Source organism: Colossoma macropomum, unplaced genomic scaffold (assembly GCF_904425465.1).
Source record: "Colossoma macropomum unplaced genomic scaffold, Colossoma_macropomum, whole genome shotgun sequence".
In the NCBI taxonomy this organism is placed as follows: Eukaryota; Metazoa; Chordata; class Actinopteri; order Characiformes; family Serrasalmidae; genus Colossoma; species Colossoma macropomum.
In genome coordinates this window covers 17,145,341-17,163,077 of record NW_023494795.1, presented here as the reverse complement: position 1 = coordinate 17,163,077, position 17,737 = coordinate 17,145,341, and the positions used below count along the sequence as shown (strand labels likewise).

Sequence of the window (17,737 nt, the reverse complement as noted above, 5' to 3'; positions counted from 1 at the left end):
ATTTTTTATCTGTTAAATTCCTGTTTAACTTTAGATTCTTTACTGTAACCCAGGACAAATTAGTCTACATGTCCAAAAGTCTGTAGACACCTGCTCATCCAAAGTGTCTTCTGAAATCAAGAGTATTAACAGGAAACATTGCTGTGGGGATTTGATTGCATCTGTTTACACCAGAGGGCCTATTCAAACAGATCATGTATCATAATACAATCAGATAAAGAAGTGCAGGTTTGATCTCTATCATTTATTAGAACAAAACTCAGGGAAATCAGGAGATCTCTGCAAAATGTCAGTAAAATCTTCTCTCACGCTTAAATAAAATCATATAATCTGCTTTAGCGCAGTAGTACTGTAGTAAAGGTTCTCTTGATATACACTAAATAATAATGATACCAAAAAGGGTTCTTTAGAGTGATGCCATAGAGCTTTTGGTTACAAAAGAACATTTCAAAGGATGAAGTTGTTTAAAGAACTTCAACATAATGTAAATGTTCTATATCAGTTAAAGGGGAGTTTTCAAAATTTCTGCTTAATTCAATTGTTAACCTGTAAGTCACAAATTACACCACATGTACAAAAGTTTGTAGACACCTGCGCATCCAAAGTTTCTTCTGAAATCAAGAGTATTAGCAGGAAGCATTTCTGTGATGATTTGGTTGCATTCAGCCACAATGCAAAGGTCAGGCATGATGTTGGATGATTAGTTCTGGATAACAAACCCCATTTCTAATTTATCCCAAAGGAAATGGGTTCACCTTAAAGAAGCGGAATGGTTTGATGTGAAATGCTCTATTTTGGAGAAAAATACTGACTCTGTGATTTCTTTACAGTGGTAGTGATGGGAACCATGGGTCACAATGTCTACAACACAAATATAGCCATTTTAGATTTTGTTTACTATCCAAAATGACCAATGAGCCTACAGTGTTAAAAATGAGAGGTCAGCTCAACTCAAAATGATAAAGTAACTGATTTTGTGGATTTTCTTGAGTTGACTCAACTTGAGAACACGAGAGTTCACACAACTTAAACTTCTTAGTTGAGTCTAACGTTCTCTTAATTTTTTTAGTTCTGTATCTCAGTTAGGTAAATGAAATGAACTTATATTTATACTCAACTTCTCCACTAGTCAGGACTCTTTCCATCACACAATGCTGCTAGACCTCTTGGGTACTCACTTATGGATGGCTATGACATTGCTGGGGCTCAAACTCACAGCCTCCTGTTGGGGTGATGGCTTAGTCCATTGCACCACTCAGGAACACATGAAGCAACTTAGATTTTGTGTGTACAAATGTTTAACACACTGGAGAAAGTATTTGTTGTTTTACCTTTAAAGCACTGCATAGTCTTATGTGGTGCAACTGTCCTTAATAATGCATCCCAATAATTCATCCCAAAGAAGATTGTGAGTTTGAATCCCAGCAATACCATAGCCATCCATATCCCGAAGCCCAAGAGGAGGGCTGTGTGATAGGAGGAGCGCCAGCTAGTGGGGAAACTGAGTAAAAAACACATTCAGTTTTTTTATCTAACTGAGATGCAGACCTGGACACAGTAGCTTGGAGATTTTTAACTCAACTAAGAAGATGAATTGTGTTGAGTCAACTCAAGAAAAGCCATGTAATCAGTTACCATATCATTTCAAGTTGACCAGACAGTGTACATGTATCTTCTGAGTTTTATATTTAATGGTGATGATGGTTAAATAGAGGCAATCCTGAAACAAAAAAAGTTTCTTTGGGGTCTATTTTGCCTCACAATATCCTGTATGTACACCTCTCCCATGGATGGATTTAAAAACATGTCTTAGGCCAAAATTTTATCTCAACTGTCATAAAACTATGTGTCAGGTTTCATAACCGTTCCATATAATAACTCTATCTTCAGAGCCTTCAGAGACATTAAATTCTTCAGACGTCTGATTCCCATCACTGCCACTGTGAACAATTCTAATTCTGTACGTTTTTCTATAACTGCGCCTTTCACATCAAACCCTGAATCACTTTGTTTGTTTCTTAACCATTTAATTATGCAAACAAATCCCTGGAATTCTTTAAAGACTTTTCCGAGAACCATACGCCCAATCCAAGAACAATTTAGGGACCATTATCATTTTTTATAGTATAATTGCAGCAAAATTTGGTTGTGAGTGGAGAGGCCTCCTGTTGAGTGAGGTGATGAGAGTGTGTGGAGCCTCTAGGGAACGGGCTGCAATTGCAACCACTGCATTATTTAGCTTGAGTTACATGTGCACCATGAATCCCACGCTACTCCAGAATATGTGGCTCCATTTGCTCTCATTAAAAATGCATGGAGTTTTGCAGGAAAACAGATTCCCCTGACTAAGAGCTGATATTTTAGTGGCTGTAACCAAACAGAGGTGTCTGTCTGCGGAGGTGAGCTTTGGAAGACGGGAGCGTGCATTATCGGCTCAGGTTTATAGCGTATCGGTTCTCTATATGGTAGCATGAGAACACAGAGGTCTAGAAGTGTCTGCTGCGGCTGCCTCTTATATGGCACTGTAATAATCTTGTCTTTGTGTTGTTATTGCAGCATGACAGCGGTGGCTTGTTAAAAGCCCAAAGGCTATGAAGCATTGCGAGAGCGCTTTGATGAGCCATCCTCCTCGCTGCAATGCCACGACACACTGCATCTCACACACGCTGCTTTGCCACGTTTGGGGCCGCTTTGATAGGCCCTCCTCGCCGCAGTGGCCCAGAAATGCTGGTTATTCCGGGTTAATGCTTCTCATCAAACATCTCTATGAGATTTCCTCTGCTCTGAAACACAAAAAGAGCCTCCAGCTGACACTGACAGAGTGGGCTGACCGGCTCCACTAAAGCTGCTCGAGTGTAATGCACTCCTCAGCGAACTGGCTGCAGTGCAGAAGGCAGCTTACAAACCTCTGCATCTAGCTTTCCCAATTCTCTTAAAAATAAAGGTTCCAAAAGGGATCTTTGGACAGGTGCCATGGAAGAATCATCTTTGGTTCCCTGAAGGACCTTTTAATGGATGTTTCTTTAAAGGAATGTGCAAGCACTTTTCAACTGATTAAAATGTGCATGCCTCAATTGTTAAGATGTAAACAAGTGCATTTAGAGAGGTTTGATGTGAAATGGTGCACTGTAGAGATTTTTTTTTTACAATGGTGGTGAATGGAACCAGGGGTCACAATGTCTACAAAGCAACGACAGCCATTTATTTACTATACAAAATAAACAGTGAACCTACACGTGTTATCTGAGGTTTTATATGTGATGTTGATCTTGGAAAAATAGTGGTAAATCTGAAAAAAAAAAAGTTTTTGGGGGTACTACTTTTCGTTACAATGCCCTGCACCTACAACTCTGCCATGAAAGATTTTTAAAATATAGTTTAGACCTCACAACTATCACAAAATAATGTCTCAGGCATCAGGTAGTGTGCTCGCAGCCAGTTCATGTAACAGTTTTCTGTGATGTCTCTTTTAGAGCCATTAAACTCTTCAGACATCTGGTTACTACTGCCACCAGTGTGAACAATTCTGATTTGGTACATTTCTAAAGAAGGGAGCATTTCACATCAAGTCACTCTGAATGATTTTGTTTACATCTTAATTATTTACTTTTGCAGATATTTTGAAAAATCATTGGAATTCCCTTTTAGTCTCTGCCTGTAGCATATATGATCACGTACCCCAGATAGTAATTTAGACCGTTTGTCCTATTTTCAGTAAAAGACCAGAAAAACCATTGTTACACACTGCCTATTGGCTGCTATTATAAGTGTGCTTTGAGTCAATGAATTTTATGTTCTTTTACTAAGTACAGAAAAAAGGTCTAAATTACTGTCAGGGGTAAGTGATCATATATGCTACGGACAGAGACTAAGAGGGAATTCCAGTGATTTGGAAGAACTACTTTTGGTTCCATAAAGAATCTTTCAATGGATAGCTCTCTAAAGAATCATTTTTCAGAATGAGATGCGTGAGTGTGAAGAACTTTTTTTTAAGTTTTAAAGAACCTCAAGAACAATACATCCAAGCAAAGACCCACTGAGGAACCTTTATTTTTAAGAGTGCAAGCTGCAGATTCAGCAGATCGAGATTATGTTTAAAAACCTAAAAATATTCTTTTAAATAACCTCACATTAATAGGCTATTTAAGGCACCGAGGGTGGGTCTCAGTCCAGTCATCATTCCACAGTATCCCTTTGGCACCTTTATTTGTAAGAATGTAGACAGACTGCAATATTGGAGCATTACATGTCAGGGCTGTATGCTAGATTTATAACAATGAATAACAGTAAAGAAATTTCAATTTAAGAGGACACTACCAGTGTAACTGATTATAAATATTAAATGCAGCAGATACGTCATTCTCTTGTGAATCTACAGGATTATTTAACACACTCATTATACTAATATGCTTTAATTAAGTTTATGATATTATCACTTTATGAAATTCATGACTCAGCTTCATGGAAGGGTCTAAGCCTGCTGGCAGCCTGAGGAATGGAACTGGTCTTAATGTAACAGTTGTAGAGTCTTAATCCCGATAAATGCCTCCCTGGTGGAGGCACAGGTGTTCAGGATTTAGGAGGCTGTGAAAACAGGCAGGACGGTGGTACTGGACAGCCCTGGAATGTTTTTGGCTGCTGTGCTGGTAAATAAAGCGCATATCATATTGTGATCAGATATTGTAGTAATACATGGTAACTTTATATGTGGGCAGTGCTGAGTTCTCTCTCTCTCTCTCTCTCTCACACACACACACATACACACAGGTTTCTATGTGAATCAGGACATGGGGTTGTATTTGACCCATATGATATACATATTGCATGGTGAAATGGTTTGTCAGATTGACTGAGAATGTGTTGTTTATGGTTCTAAATAAAACCTTTTTGAAAAGAGTTCTGTATAGCACCAAAGAAGGTTCTTCTATTATAACAAGCTTGACATTGTAAAACACACTTCTTGGTGTTTTACAGCAACATTTTCAAAAAGGTTTTATTTAGAACCATATACAACACATTCTCCATCAATCTGAAGAAACATTTCACAATGCAGAGAACCCTTTAAACATTCAAATGGTTCTTTGAGTGTTTGTTCTATGCACACTTTAAAAAAGATGGTTCTTCAAGACTTCTTTAGTAAAGAACATGGTTCTTTATAGAACCATGAACACTCAAAGAACCCTTTGCATGATTAAAGAGTTCTTTGCATTGTGATAGCGTTCTTCAGATTGATGGAAAATGTGCTGTATATGGTTCTATATAGAGCCTTTTTGAAGAGGGTTCTATAAAGCATCAAAAGGGTTCTTCTACTGTTACAAGCATGACATCGTAATAATGGATGGACCCTTTTTGGTGCTATAAAGAACACTTTTCAAAAAGGTTCTATATAGAACCATATATTGAACATTATGAAGAACCTTTTCACAATGAAAAGAACCCTTTAATCATGCAAATGGTTCTTTGAGTGTTCATGGTTCAGCATAGAACCGTTTTCTTTACTAAAGAACCCTTGAAGAACCATCCCTTTTAAGGATGGTTCTTGAGAGGGTGCTGTAAATGGTTCTATATAGAACCTTTTTAAAAAGGGTTCTATATAGCACCAAAATAGTTCTTCTAATCTTACAAGCTTGACATTGTAATGATAGAATGACTCTTTTGGTGCTATATAGAACACTTTTCAAAAAGATTCTATATAGAACCATCTACAGCACATTGTGAAGAACGCTTTCATGATGCAAGGAACCCTTTAATCATGCAAATGGTTCTTTGAGTGCTCATTGTTCAATATAGAACCATTTATTTACTGAAGAACCTTTGAAGAACCATCCTTTTTAGGGGTGTAAACAGAACCATTACCTTAACTAAAGAACCCTTGAAGAACCATCTTTTTTAAGAGTGTGTATGTATAATTGTAAAGGTATTCTTTTTTAAGCCAAACCTCAAGCTTAACCTCAGAAACCAAAAATCAGGACGAAACTGTTGGACCCATTTATCTTAGATTTTTGTACATTTTTGTGCTGAAAGCAGATCTTGAGAGAGTCTTGACAGAAACAAAACTTTGATGGCAGGAACTTATATGGACCTGTACAGAAGTGGCTTGTAAGTAAACTGCTCACACCTGCTCACACCACTAATCATGATTCACGGCGTGTTTCACTCGCCTACAGAGACGCATAGTGGCACCACATGGCGCCCACACGATTCCTTATGCTCACAAACTCACAGGGATCTAGTTATCCAACTACCAGATGACACACGTTTTCCACAGTATTCTTTTTTTCGAAGCGGCATCACTGAGTAACTTCAGCACCGCGGACAGTTCCGTTCCTCGCTTGTACAGCATGTAAGAACAGCTAAGAACGATGACAAATTTCCTCAACACTATAAATGGACTTTTCTACGCAGGACAGCAGTCGTGATATGTAAGGGGGGTTGGTGATTCAGGGGAAAGGAAAGGGGAGGATCTGTCTCTGTACCAGTCGTCATCGTTTTTATGCTTCCTGCACGAGCGTCCTTGTTCTGGACAGGCTCTGTTCCGGCAGCAGGGGTGCACGGGACATACTTTATCCCAGCACGCCGTGTGTGCGCGCGACAGACTTCGGTAATGATAAACCTCACGATTTTGCTCGAGTCTGTGACTGGAAGGGGTTAAAGGGGAAAAAAACACGAGCGGCGTGCTCACTACTGCATTACATCATTCAGCCACCCCCTCCGTCCAGTTTTAGGGTTTAAAGCGAAACACTAGGTGGCATCATCATTGAGCAGAGGAGGAGGAGGAGGAGGAGGATCAGGAGGAGGAGGGGGTGGAATCGCGCCTTTGGTTGAGGTGCATTTCGACCGAGAAGCGGGCAAGCAAGCAAGCAGCGCTGCCACTCGCCTCGCGCAGCTCAGGGACGAAGAGAACGGGAGACACGGCAGGGAACACGGCGCGCGCTCGCCATGCGCAGGTGACAGATGCAGCGTCCTGCCAACAGATTGCTTCTCGAGATTAATCTCTGACCCCGTGGCGCTCCCAGACACCTTCCCTTAGAGGAACGGTTGGACCCTCTCTTTCTTTCTCTCTCTCTTTGGTCTCGGAGAGTGGAGGATGCTCGCGCTCCGCCGCGTTGCTGCTGCTGTTGCCGCTGCTGCTGTCGCCGGGACCCCCCATTGTGACGAGCTGCTGCTGCATGCGCGTGCCCCCAAAGCTCCATGGCTCCCTCATTAGGGGTCCCCTCGCGAAACAGGTGTCAGGGAAGTGACGTGGGCAGGCCCGGAAGCCGGAGGTGGGCGCTCGAGAGAGCAAGATGGCCGCGAAGTCCGACGGTCGGGGGGTCGTCACCGGCTTCGCCCAGCTGCACAACCTGGACGAGGTGGGCGCGGGCGGCGGCTGCGGCGAGGACGACCCGCGCGCGGGCAGCTCCTTCCACATCTGCCACTGCTGCAACACGTCGTCGTGTTACTGGGGCTGCCGGAGCGCGTGCCTGCACTACCTGCTGGGCAGGCAGCGGGGGGGCGGCGGAGGAGGCGGCGCGCGCCAGCGGCGGCCCCCCGACGGCGAGGAGCGCCTCTGGCTCGACTGTCTGTGGATCGTGCTCGCGCTGCTCGTCTTCTTCTGGGACGTGGGCACGGACGTGTGGCTGGCCGCCGACTACTACGCCAAGCGGGACTACCTCTGGGGCGGCCTCACGCTCTTCTTCGTGCTTGTGCCCTCGGTGCTCGTGCAGATCCTCAGCTTCAGGTGGTTCGTGCAGGACTACACGGGGGGCGGCCTGGGCTCCGTGGAAGGGCTCAGCAGCGGCCGCAGGGCTGCGGCGGGCTTGAGCGCGAGGGGCAGGTGCTGCCGCATCTCCGTGTGGGTCTGGCAGACGATCATCCACATCCTCCAGATGGGACAAGTGTGGAGGTGAGTAAAAGCGGCACGGCGGGAGAGTTGTTCGCGTGGCGAAGAACCAAAGTTGCAGTGCGCGCGCCGTCGCCCCCTGCACCCTCACTCACAGCCCACCTCAGCTTGCGTTTGGCAGCCGTCACCTGGTTTAAACCGAGCGAGCTCGGAGCGCGTCATGATCTCGCAGCCAGAGTCGCGCCGGTGCGTAAACTTGCGCTCACTTTTACGCATCTCCAGCGCTTTTGCTTTGCTTGGCCAGACGGAGCTGCACCGGCAAAGTTGTGCACTCTTAAAAATGACGGTGCGGAAAAGGGCTCTTTGGAGCGTGGGAGAACCACTTTTCCCTAAAGAACCTTTTTCAGTGGAGTGCTGTTTTTGTAAATGAGATGTGCCTTACACGCTTTAAAGAATCTAGACCATTTAAAGGCTTCTCTGAAAGGCAGACGTCTGAGCCAAGAGCCTGCGTTTGTAAGAGTGTAGATAATCGGGGCGAATCCCAGCCTGACTGTGAGCGAGTCAGTGAGTGAGTGAGTGAGTGAGTGAGAAGAGAGCGTGGCTATGAATGCTGAACAGGCTGGAGTAGTGATGATGAGGCGCGCGTGCACGGTGCATCTGAGGATCCAGCGCCTCCCCTGAGGAGACCCGCTCTCTGCTATCGAAACGAGCCATTACTCCACCAGCCTTTTCTGCCCTCTCTCTCTGTCTCTCTCTCTCTCTCCATCATCACAGCTTAAAGCGACGGTGTGTGTGAGGTGTATGTATGTGTGTGGAAGGCTTTTGCGTAATGTCTGCGCTCGGTGATCAGCACTGTGAGTGCAGACAGAGCAGCAGACTGAACATCAGACCGTCCGTGCGTGCGTGTGTGTGCGTGTGCCTTCTGTTTGTGTCCGTGATAGACTACTCGGGGAAAATCTCTGCAGCAGACAGACGCAGTGCCGGCATGTACGCGCGCGTGTGTGCGTGAAGATTAAAAAAATGGGCTGTTTGGTGTGAGGGAATGATGGTGCGGTTTATTCCTGTGATTATTTTGCGCTCGTTTCTCGTGTTTCTCGTTCGGCTCGGACTCGCGCGTCCATTTGTGCCGGTGTTTTAAAAAGCCACGCTCGCGATGATCAATGCCTCACGATTGTCATGATGTCATCGCTTTCGAGGTGGTGTGGAGCGTTCTCTCTCTCCCTGTCTCTCTCTCTCTCTCTCTCTCTCTCTCTTTCTCTGTTGTGTATATTTCTAATAATTTACAATATAATTTATAACATAATGATATTTAGAATAATACTTGATTATTTTTAGTATTTATTTGTTTATTTTTCAATCCTCACATTAAGCTGGTTAGGACAATTGCATGGCTGAATGCATCATTTTAACTGGGACAGCACCCCCCCCCCAAAAAAAAGTAAATAAATAAAAATAAATGAATGAATGGATGGATGGATGGATGGATGGATAACACATGAATGAATATAAGTGCTGGATGCAGATAAGGAACTCAAAATAAACTGTAATAAAGTGTCAGGTGGCTTGCAAAAGCTAGTAAACTGGAAAAGCTCATGACTGTAACATAAACAGTATTTTGCCTAATTACAAAATATAGAAGGGTAATGCCACTGATTTATCACATTTTCTGCACAATTAAATGATGAAGATGTATACAGAGTCATTCAGAGTGGTTTGATATGTTTTGTAGAAACTTACCGAGTCACAGTGTTTGTTATGGGAGCCAAATGCCTGTAAAAGCACCCTCACAGAAAGCTAATACAAGAAATGGTTATGAATATGCTGCCTAATGTCTGAGACATTGTTTTTTATGCCAGTTTTAAGATAAGCTTTTAAATGCCATCTATAGCAAATATGTACACTTAATGTCCAAGCCCTTCTGACATAAGTGTTCAATCGTGCACATGCAGCTTGTATAAACTCCATAGAAAAGCAATGCCAGTAGAATAGAACATTCTGGAGCAGGCACAAATGAGCCTAAGGTCACCAGACCCAATGCCAGATGTTGGCTAGAGGGGTATAAAGCCTCCCAGCATTGGGCTGTAGAGCAGTGAAACTGTGTTTTCTGTAGTGACTGAGCTTTGTCCAATACGTTAGGGATGAGTTGGAGTCGTGTTTGCAATCCAGAGCTAATCATCGAACATCAGTAACTGACCTCATATATGCTCTTGTGGCTAAATGCAATCAAAACATCTAGTGGAAACCTCTCATAGAGGAGTAGAGGCTGTTACTGCAGCAAAAAAAGACAAACTCCCTATTAATACACTTGATTTCTGTAGAAACATTGGATGAGCTGGTGTCTACAAACTTTTGGACATCTAGTATGTACGGTATAATAGTATCCAAAGAAAAGCTTGCCAAAGAAAAGATTTGCCGCTATTTTACCATCATCAACATAACATTTACAAACTCTGAAGACACATGTAGGTTCACTGGTCATCTTAGATAGTAAATAAAATAGCTTTATTTGCTTTGTAGTCATAGCAACCCCTGGTTCACATCACCACCTCTGTAAAAAATATGAGTCAGTAAGTTTCTCTGCAGTGAACCATTTCGCATGAAACTACTCTGAAAGTTTTCTACACCTCGGTGACTGAATTATGCAGAAATTAAAAAGAAAAATAAGTAGGATTCTCTTTTAAAAGAGTAATTGACTGGGCAAAGCCTAGTTTGAGATCTACCTCAAAATCCATGTTAGATGGGAAACACTGTTCACTATGGTTGTAATGGGCCTGTGTTTTTGTGTAAATGTTTAATCTTGATAGCCATTGGTGGATCTTCCAAAGCCCTTCATTTTTCAAGCACTGCTTCTCCAGTATCACTCTCTGAGCTTTTAATATGACCAAACATTCCCAAACGTTGTTTGGAGCCGGTATCTTCCCACACTGCTGCTGAGCGCTTATTACAGTCATTTCCACATTAAAGCTACTAAGACGGGGCGGAATTGCTCAGCCATTCATTAGCACGCTCCACTTTCGGTCATGGGCGAAACGTTCTGTCAGAGGCGTAACACTCTGTAACAAAAAAAGTAAACCAGTAGTTGTTTGACTAACAACTGAAAATACAGTAACATTAAATATGTTAGTATTTTATGTTGAAGGGACTTAATCTGTGTTCTCAATCTATTGCATTTGATTGAATGGAAATGTGTGGTATAATTCAAACATATCTTAGAATTCTTGCATTTATTTGTCCCTGAGGTCCACATTTGTGTGGGTTTACATACCATATATAGTCATTATTCATTTTTCCGTCCTCCCTTTATCCTAATTAAACAGGCTGTTTTTGTCCTTTAATACTGATATATGTAAATGAGCTCTGTTCTGTTTAGCTGCACCTCATTAAATTACACCTCATTCCAAAAGCAGTCGTATAACTTCACTGTGACTGGCTAGACTGTTTTAGGCTAAATAGGTGGCTATATGTTAATGTGTTGGGTTTTGTGACATTACAAAAAGATTGATTTGCAGCTTAGTTTCCATGTATGGACCATAAGGACTGAGAGGTGAATGGTATATTTACAGTGTTTACACAGAAGCCTATATCAAACTCAAGATAGAAAAACAGGTTTCCCTTATGTGGCGTTCATCAGGTTCATACAACTCCTGAGTGCAGAGATGTAATACAATGAGCGACAGCATCACCAGCTGATGAGAAAACCACTCCTCCTCTGGAGTGCTTCTTTCTGCTAGCATGGCGTTAGCGTTGTAGTCTGCCACTAGAGCAGCTCTGCAGGCAAGACCCCAGGCTGACACCACTAACGTTAGCTCCACTAGCCAGACAGGGTGAGCACTGTGGGGGGTAAAGGGGGGAAAAGCGCCTGAGGCGTTCTTCCCCAGTCAGTTATGTACTGCACACCGAGCCCTTGGGCTGTGGAGACATGAAAACCTCAGTGTGTGTGTCTCGGCAGTCTGAGCAGCTTTGTAAGCCGACTGCACACACGCGCACACATACGTTTATTGCTATCACGATCCACCTGACGTGCTCCATCTGTCTGACATGGTCTGTGTGTTTCTGCTGCATTCCAAGGCTGTGTGAATCTCTGGAGAGCAGAGTGCACTCTCAGTGTCCTTTTTTCCCCCCAAGCCATAGCGATAGCATACAGAGTCTGCCTCTGTTAAAGACTTTCCCTAGAACTGCCACTTAATACTACATATCCCCGTCTACTCCTACTGTAGCGGTTGGTGTAGCATAGTGGGTAATACTACAGCAGAGTGGGGTTCAATTCCCCATCTGGGTAACCACATCACACTACTAAGAGTACTTGGGCAAGACTCCTAACCCCTGGACAACAGCTTCTGCCAAGTGCCTTAAATGTAAATGTACTCCATCATGTCCAGCTCTTAGGCACACTTCAGTCTTCACCAGACATTTTTTTCGTCTGTGGAACATATTATTGTCTTTCTATGTTTTTGTGGGAAAAAGGGATCTTTGGAGTGATGACATGGAACCACCTTTGGTTCCTTTCATTATATTTATAATTTTTTATTCTTAATTGAAACCACTTATCTGAAAGGTTCTTTATCAAAAGTGGTTCTTCTATGGAACATACACTATTTGTACAAAAGTTTGTAGACACCTGCTTCCCCAACGTTTCTTTTGAAAATCAAGGGTATTAATAAGGAGTTTGTCCCTTTTTATTGTAGTAACAGCCTCTACTTATCCAAGAGACTATATGCTAGACTTTATACTAGATGTTTGAACATTGCTGTGAGGATTGGATTGCATTTAGCCACGAGAGCATGAGTGAGGTCAGGTACTGATTTTGGATAATTAGCTCTGGATCAAGAACATGCACTCTAACGTATCCGACATGAGCCCAAGGGTTATCCTTCTCTAAGCAACGATTGGCACTGGCCATGGTGATCCTAGACTCATGTGCAGCTGCTCCAAAGCATCTCATTTTATTAGCAATACTTTTTGTGGACCTTATACAGATTATATATTGTTTGTCCATAAATGAATGCCTGTGTCAGCCATGTATGTATATATATACGCATACACACAAAAGCATCCAGACAATATTTTAAGCACTAATGGCTGACACAGGCATTCATTTATGGACAAACAATAGATAGATATAGTAGATGAGGAGCAGTATGTTCTTCCCTGAAATACAGCGCAAGGTTGGAATACCTATGAACACTGTAAGCCTCGCTGAATGCCAGATGTTACGTTGTGGTTTACCGGTTGCTGCTGGTTGTAAGTAAATGAAAAATTATAATGGAGCTTTGATTAAAGTATATATTGAGAAACAACTGAGATAGTACATAGAAAATTCATTCAGTTTTCAGAGGTGTTTATTGTACTTAAAATAGCACCACCTGAATCACAAAACAGAACTAGGTGTGTTTGTGCTGCAAAGAGTTGTGGTGGCATCCTTGGCCAACACATTGAAGGCAAACAAATGGTTTAGCTCTTTTCAGAAGAAAATTGTTTTGTAAAGGGTTCTGTAAGAAAGGCTGTGGTTATATAACCATAATAATTCAAAGGGCCATTTGAAGGCATAAATTGTTCTTTGCATGACTAAATGGTTCTTCTCTAGAAAGGAAAATCCATTGTATATGGTTCTTTAACTCTCTTTCACACTAGCCATGAAATGCAGTTTCTGCCTGTTTTAGAGGAAAAATATTTTATTGGATGAAAAATGTCTGCATCGATTTTAAATGGCCGCTAAGCGACCTTCAAAAATGGTTAAGCAACCTTTTATAAATGGTTCCATATAGCACCAGAAAGAGTTCCAGTATTGATACACTGTATACTGCATGCTGCCCTTCATCCGTAGTATACTGTACAGTTTCCAGTATTCAACACAAACCACATGCTGTACTACAGGGTGGAAGTGCGACTAGATCACTAGCATCACAGACTGAGCCGATTAGACCCATCTTAAGACCCGCCCCATATTCCTCAGCCCTCTATCACTACTTAGCAACCGTTGCTACCCACTTTTATAGTTTGGTCAAGGGATGAGTCTTTTAAAAAACACCTAATACAATTGCAGAGAAAAGGATGATGTTTTCTGTCTGTTTCCAAAGCCACAAATAAACTTTAAAAATGTCAGCATTGGACTGGTCTCTCTAGTTTCTAAACACACCTGTTTTCACCCATTTGCAAGTCATTTCATTTTCATTACACTCGTAGTTGGTAATATGAGCTAGTTAGACTAAATAATAAGCAGTGTGACTCCACACAGGCGTCCTAAAACAAGCGCTGAATGGATTGTTCAGCTAAGACCAACTATATTAGCTAAGTTGCTGTTTTAACCATGTTATCTATGTAGTCGTTAATTGAAAAAGCTGGTGTGGCTTCAGCGTTGCATTGAGTTCAGCAGCATTTCGATAGATTTCTTTTATTTTGCCAGAATTTATGTATTGAAAGGCTGAAGTCAGGGCTATAAAAAATTCCAGGCGGTTACATCAGTGGTTATGTCCTCCAAAAATGGCCGCTTTGCATTTTGGGATGCAGTATATCACAGAGCTAGCTCTGGCTTCGTACTGCAGCAGTATAACATCCACATATCATTGGCATGCTAGGGAAATTTATGTTGGTCACATACTGCATACTTCTTACTACTTTTGGGCACAATCAGTATGCGAGCAGTATGTAGTAGGCTATTCGAACATAGCCAGTCTTTAGTTGGATGAGGTGAGGTAGATTGGGATTGGAGGTAAACTCTGCAGGAAAATAGATCTCTGTCAATGGTTACTATCGCTCTACAGCAAAGAAACCAGTGTGTGCTGCTGGACAGAAATGCAAAGAATGACAAATCTTAGATGAAGAAAATGTAATAAGAAAAGGCAGTTGCCAAGTGACACAGAAACCCCTGAAGTGCATGATGCAAGAAGGTCAGTGGAAGTCACACACTGTTTGCTAAAATTACTACTACTAATATAAATATACAGAGAGGTAAAAAGTTGAAATGAGGCCTTGATGTGAGGAATGAGTGTCACTGAGTCGCATAAAGAGATTACTCTGGATTCTTTGATGGCTGCCTGCTGCTCTGTCATCCCATCACTCCATGAGAAACATGTGCTTACACTATTAAAAAAAAAAGGTTCTTCAATGGTTCGTGACTTGGATGTACGGTTCTAGGAAATACCTTTAATTGATATAGAGCTTTACCTTCTTTAAACTTTAAAAAAGGTTTCTCACACTTTGACATCTAATTTGCAAATAGTACCTTCCATTTTTCCCCTCCTCTCTCTCAGATCCTCAGCCGTGGGGCCATCTTCAATCTTGGGGCCTCAGGGCTGCTGGGGGGCAAAATCTCTTTTGCTCTCCTATTTCCATCGCCCTGCAGTTAACCATGCATGCAAGTCAACAGAGCACTCCTCTGCAGCTACCAATAGGCAGGTCAGACGCACACTGCCAGCTAGCAAGTATGGCACCCCATCCTGTAATAGGGACATGTACCTACGATGCTGCATTACTTGCCCCCCACCAATGTGAGGGAAAAGGGCAGGCAAGGAGTTAAGATATGCAAGTGTGACAAACCTTCAGGGAACCAAGGGCAATTCTTCTTTGGCATTGCCTCAAAAATCCTCTTATCCCTTAATTTTTAAGTGTATAACAGATCTTTTTTATCTTTCCTGTCTTTGCTGTGGTTTTTCTATTTTTTCCCCCTTTCCACTCCTTCCAGTTAAAAGAATTGCACTGCTCCTCTGTCCTCCCAATCCACTAGTTAGTCATAATGTGCTCCTTTGCCTTCGCTCCCTCTCCGCCTGTGTTCCTTTCACATAAAGCTCCACTTGACCTCCATTTCTGTCAAGGAAACTGGAGCATCTGTCGGCCTCCCCATTATTGCAGACTTTTTTTTTTCTCCCCCATCTGTGATGGTTAGATCATGCCACCCGGCCCTCTCTCTCTTTCTCTCCTCCCTCCCTCTGTCTCTCTCTGTCTCTCTCTCTTTCTGTCCCAATCCTCCCAGCGCTGTCTATCAGCTCTCCTAAATTCAAACGGACACATGCGGTGTCCCAATTCTCTCCTGTGTCCCCTCTCACTGTCAGGCCTTTCATCTGAAGCTATGGTGGGGTCCCTTGGTGGTCACTGCAGCGCCTTTCTGGCCCATGCTTTTGCGAGGCAGTAAGAGCGCTCAGCTGTAGAGGCGTTTGGTATCGAGGCTTTATCCCCACCAGACCCGTATGTTATTCATGTTTCGCTGAGCTGTTGATTAAATATCACTCATGGAATTAGAGCTTGGTTGGTTAAACAATGCTAAGAGTGTCAGTGGATTAGTTTTGTGTTTTTATGGGAACGCTGACAGACACACATACACATGCATGCAGTCACACACGCACACATACACAAACACATGCTTGTTTTTGTACCTTGTCAGTACATGGGGTCATCCATATATGACATGGGTGTCTATATACGATATAAGTACATATATATGATAATAATGTGTTCATATATATTATACAGTGCTGTGAAAAAGTATTTGCTCCTTCCCAATTTCTTCTATTTTTGCATATTTGTCACACTTAAATATTTCAGATCACCAAACTACTTTCAATATTAGACAGTGATAACCCAAGTAAACACAAAATGTTGTTCTTAAATGCTGATTTCATTTATGGAAATAGGAAAAATGCTCTTCAGCCCGACTTGGCCCTATGTGAAAAAAGTACCCCCTTAGCTATTAAATCAGCCAGTTAACCAAATTCAATTAACTACTGGACTCAGTTTTACTAGCCACATCCAGGCTTACTTACTTACTGCCAGGCCTGATTTAAACAGAACCTGTCTGACAATATGAAGCAGACTAGAAGATCTCAAAAGCAGCACATGATGACACATTCTAAAGAGATTCAAATACAGCTGCGAAATAAAGTCATTGTAACCTACCAGTCTGGAAAGGGTTACAAAGCCATGGCTAAGGCTCTGGGCCTCCAGCAAACCACAGTGAGAGCCATTATTCACAAACAGAGAAAACTTTGGAACGTTTGCTTGCAGTTGACTGTCATGGGTAGCACAACCAGTTATTAGGTTTGGAGGGCGGGGATGACAATTACTTTTTCACATGGGTGATATAGGTTTTGAAGGAATCTTCATCTTCAATGAATGGGATGGTTATTTAAAAGCTGCATTTAGTGTTTTCTTGTATTGTCTTTATCTTATATATAAACTTACTTTACATTTAATGTAAGTCAATGGAGACTTTTTTCCAAGTAATTTTGGGCCAGTTTTTTCTTCCAACAGCAGCGATATATACATATATATATATATATATATATATATATATATATATATATATATATATATATATATACATACATATATATATATATATATATATAAATGCAAGTAACAAACAGTTGTATGTCTATAGATAAGCCTTTAGAAACATTCATGCTATCCCATTTTAAAAAGGTATTCCTGAATTTTGTTTGAAACGTTGGTAGTTTGCTGTGCATTTGCTGACCACTACTCCACTTTATCTAATGGCAGTTTATTTTTGTTATAGGCACATCATGCAAAATGTTCTGTGATTGGTTGATTTGCATATCAAGCAAGTAGCCCTTTCCTATCAGAGACTGCAGTTCTCAGCACCTACCCTTTTTTATATCACCCATGTATTTCAGGTAACTGTCCTCAACCAGTCAACTGTTGCCCACAGCACTGACTACTGGTTTTATTGGCTGACTTGTCGACTAGTCTATGCAGCCCCTATTGCAAGAACCTGTATATAATAATAGGTCCCCAGTGCATTTTAAATGGGTCACTACTGATATGTAATAATTCTTAATATGTGTCACTACCTATGTGTAATAATTTCAAGCCTAATACTAAGCCTAACCCTAACCTTAACCTCAGAATGAAGACTTGTTTTTGCCTGGTCAGTGTAAACTAATGAAACATGTAGCTTTTGTA

General features: G+C 42.0%; 1 protein-coding gene across 1 annotated transcript in view; it reads left to right on the top strand.

Annotated features, from left to right (window-relative positions):
• Nucleotides 1-7,286: 7,286 nt before the first annotated feature.
• The window catches only part of xkr6b (XK, Kell blood group complex subunit-related family, member 6b), a 70,488-nt gene continuing 60,037 nt past the window's right edge, over nt 7,287-17,737 (top strand). Inside the window, exon 1 of the mRNA XM_036581660.1 lies at nt 7,287-7,885. Coding sequence (XP_036437553.1) covers nt 7,287-7,885 — 599 coding nt within the window. The remainder of the gene's footprint in view (nt 7,886-17,737) is intronic.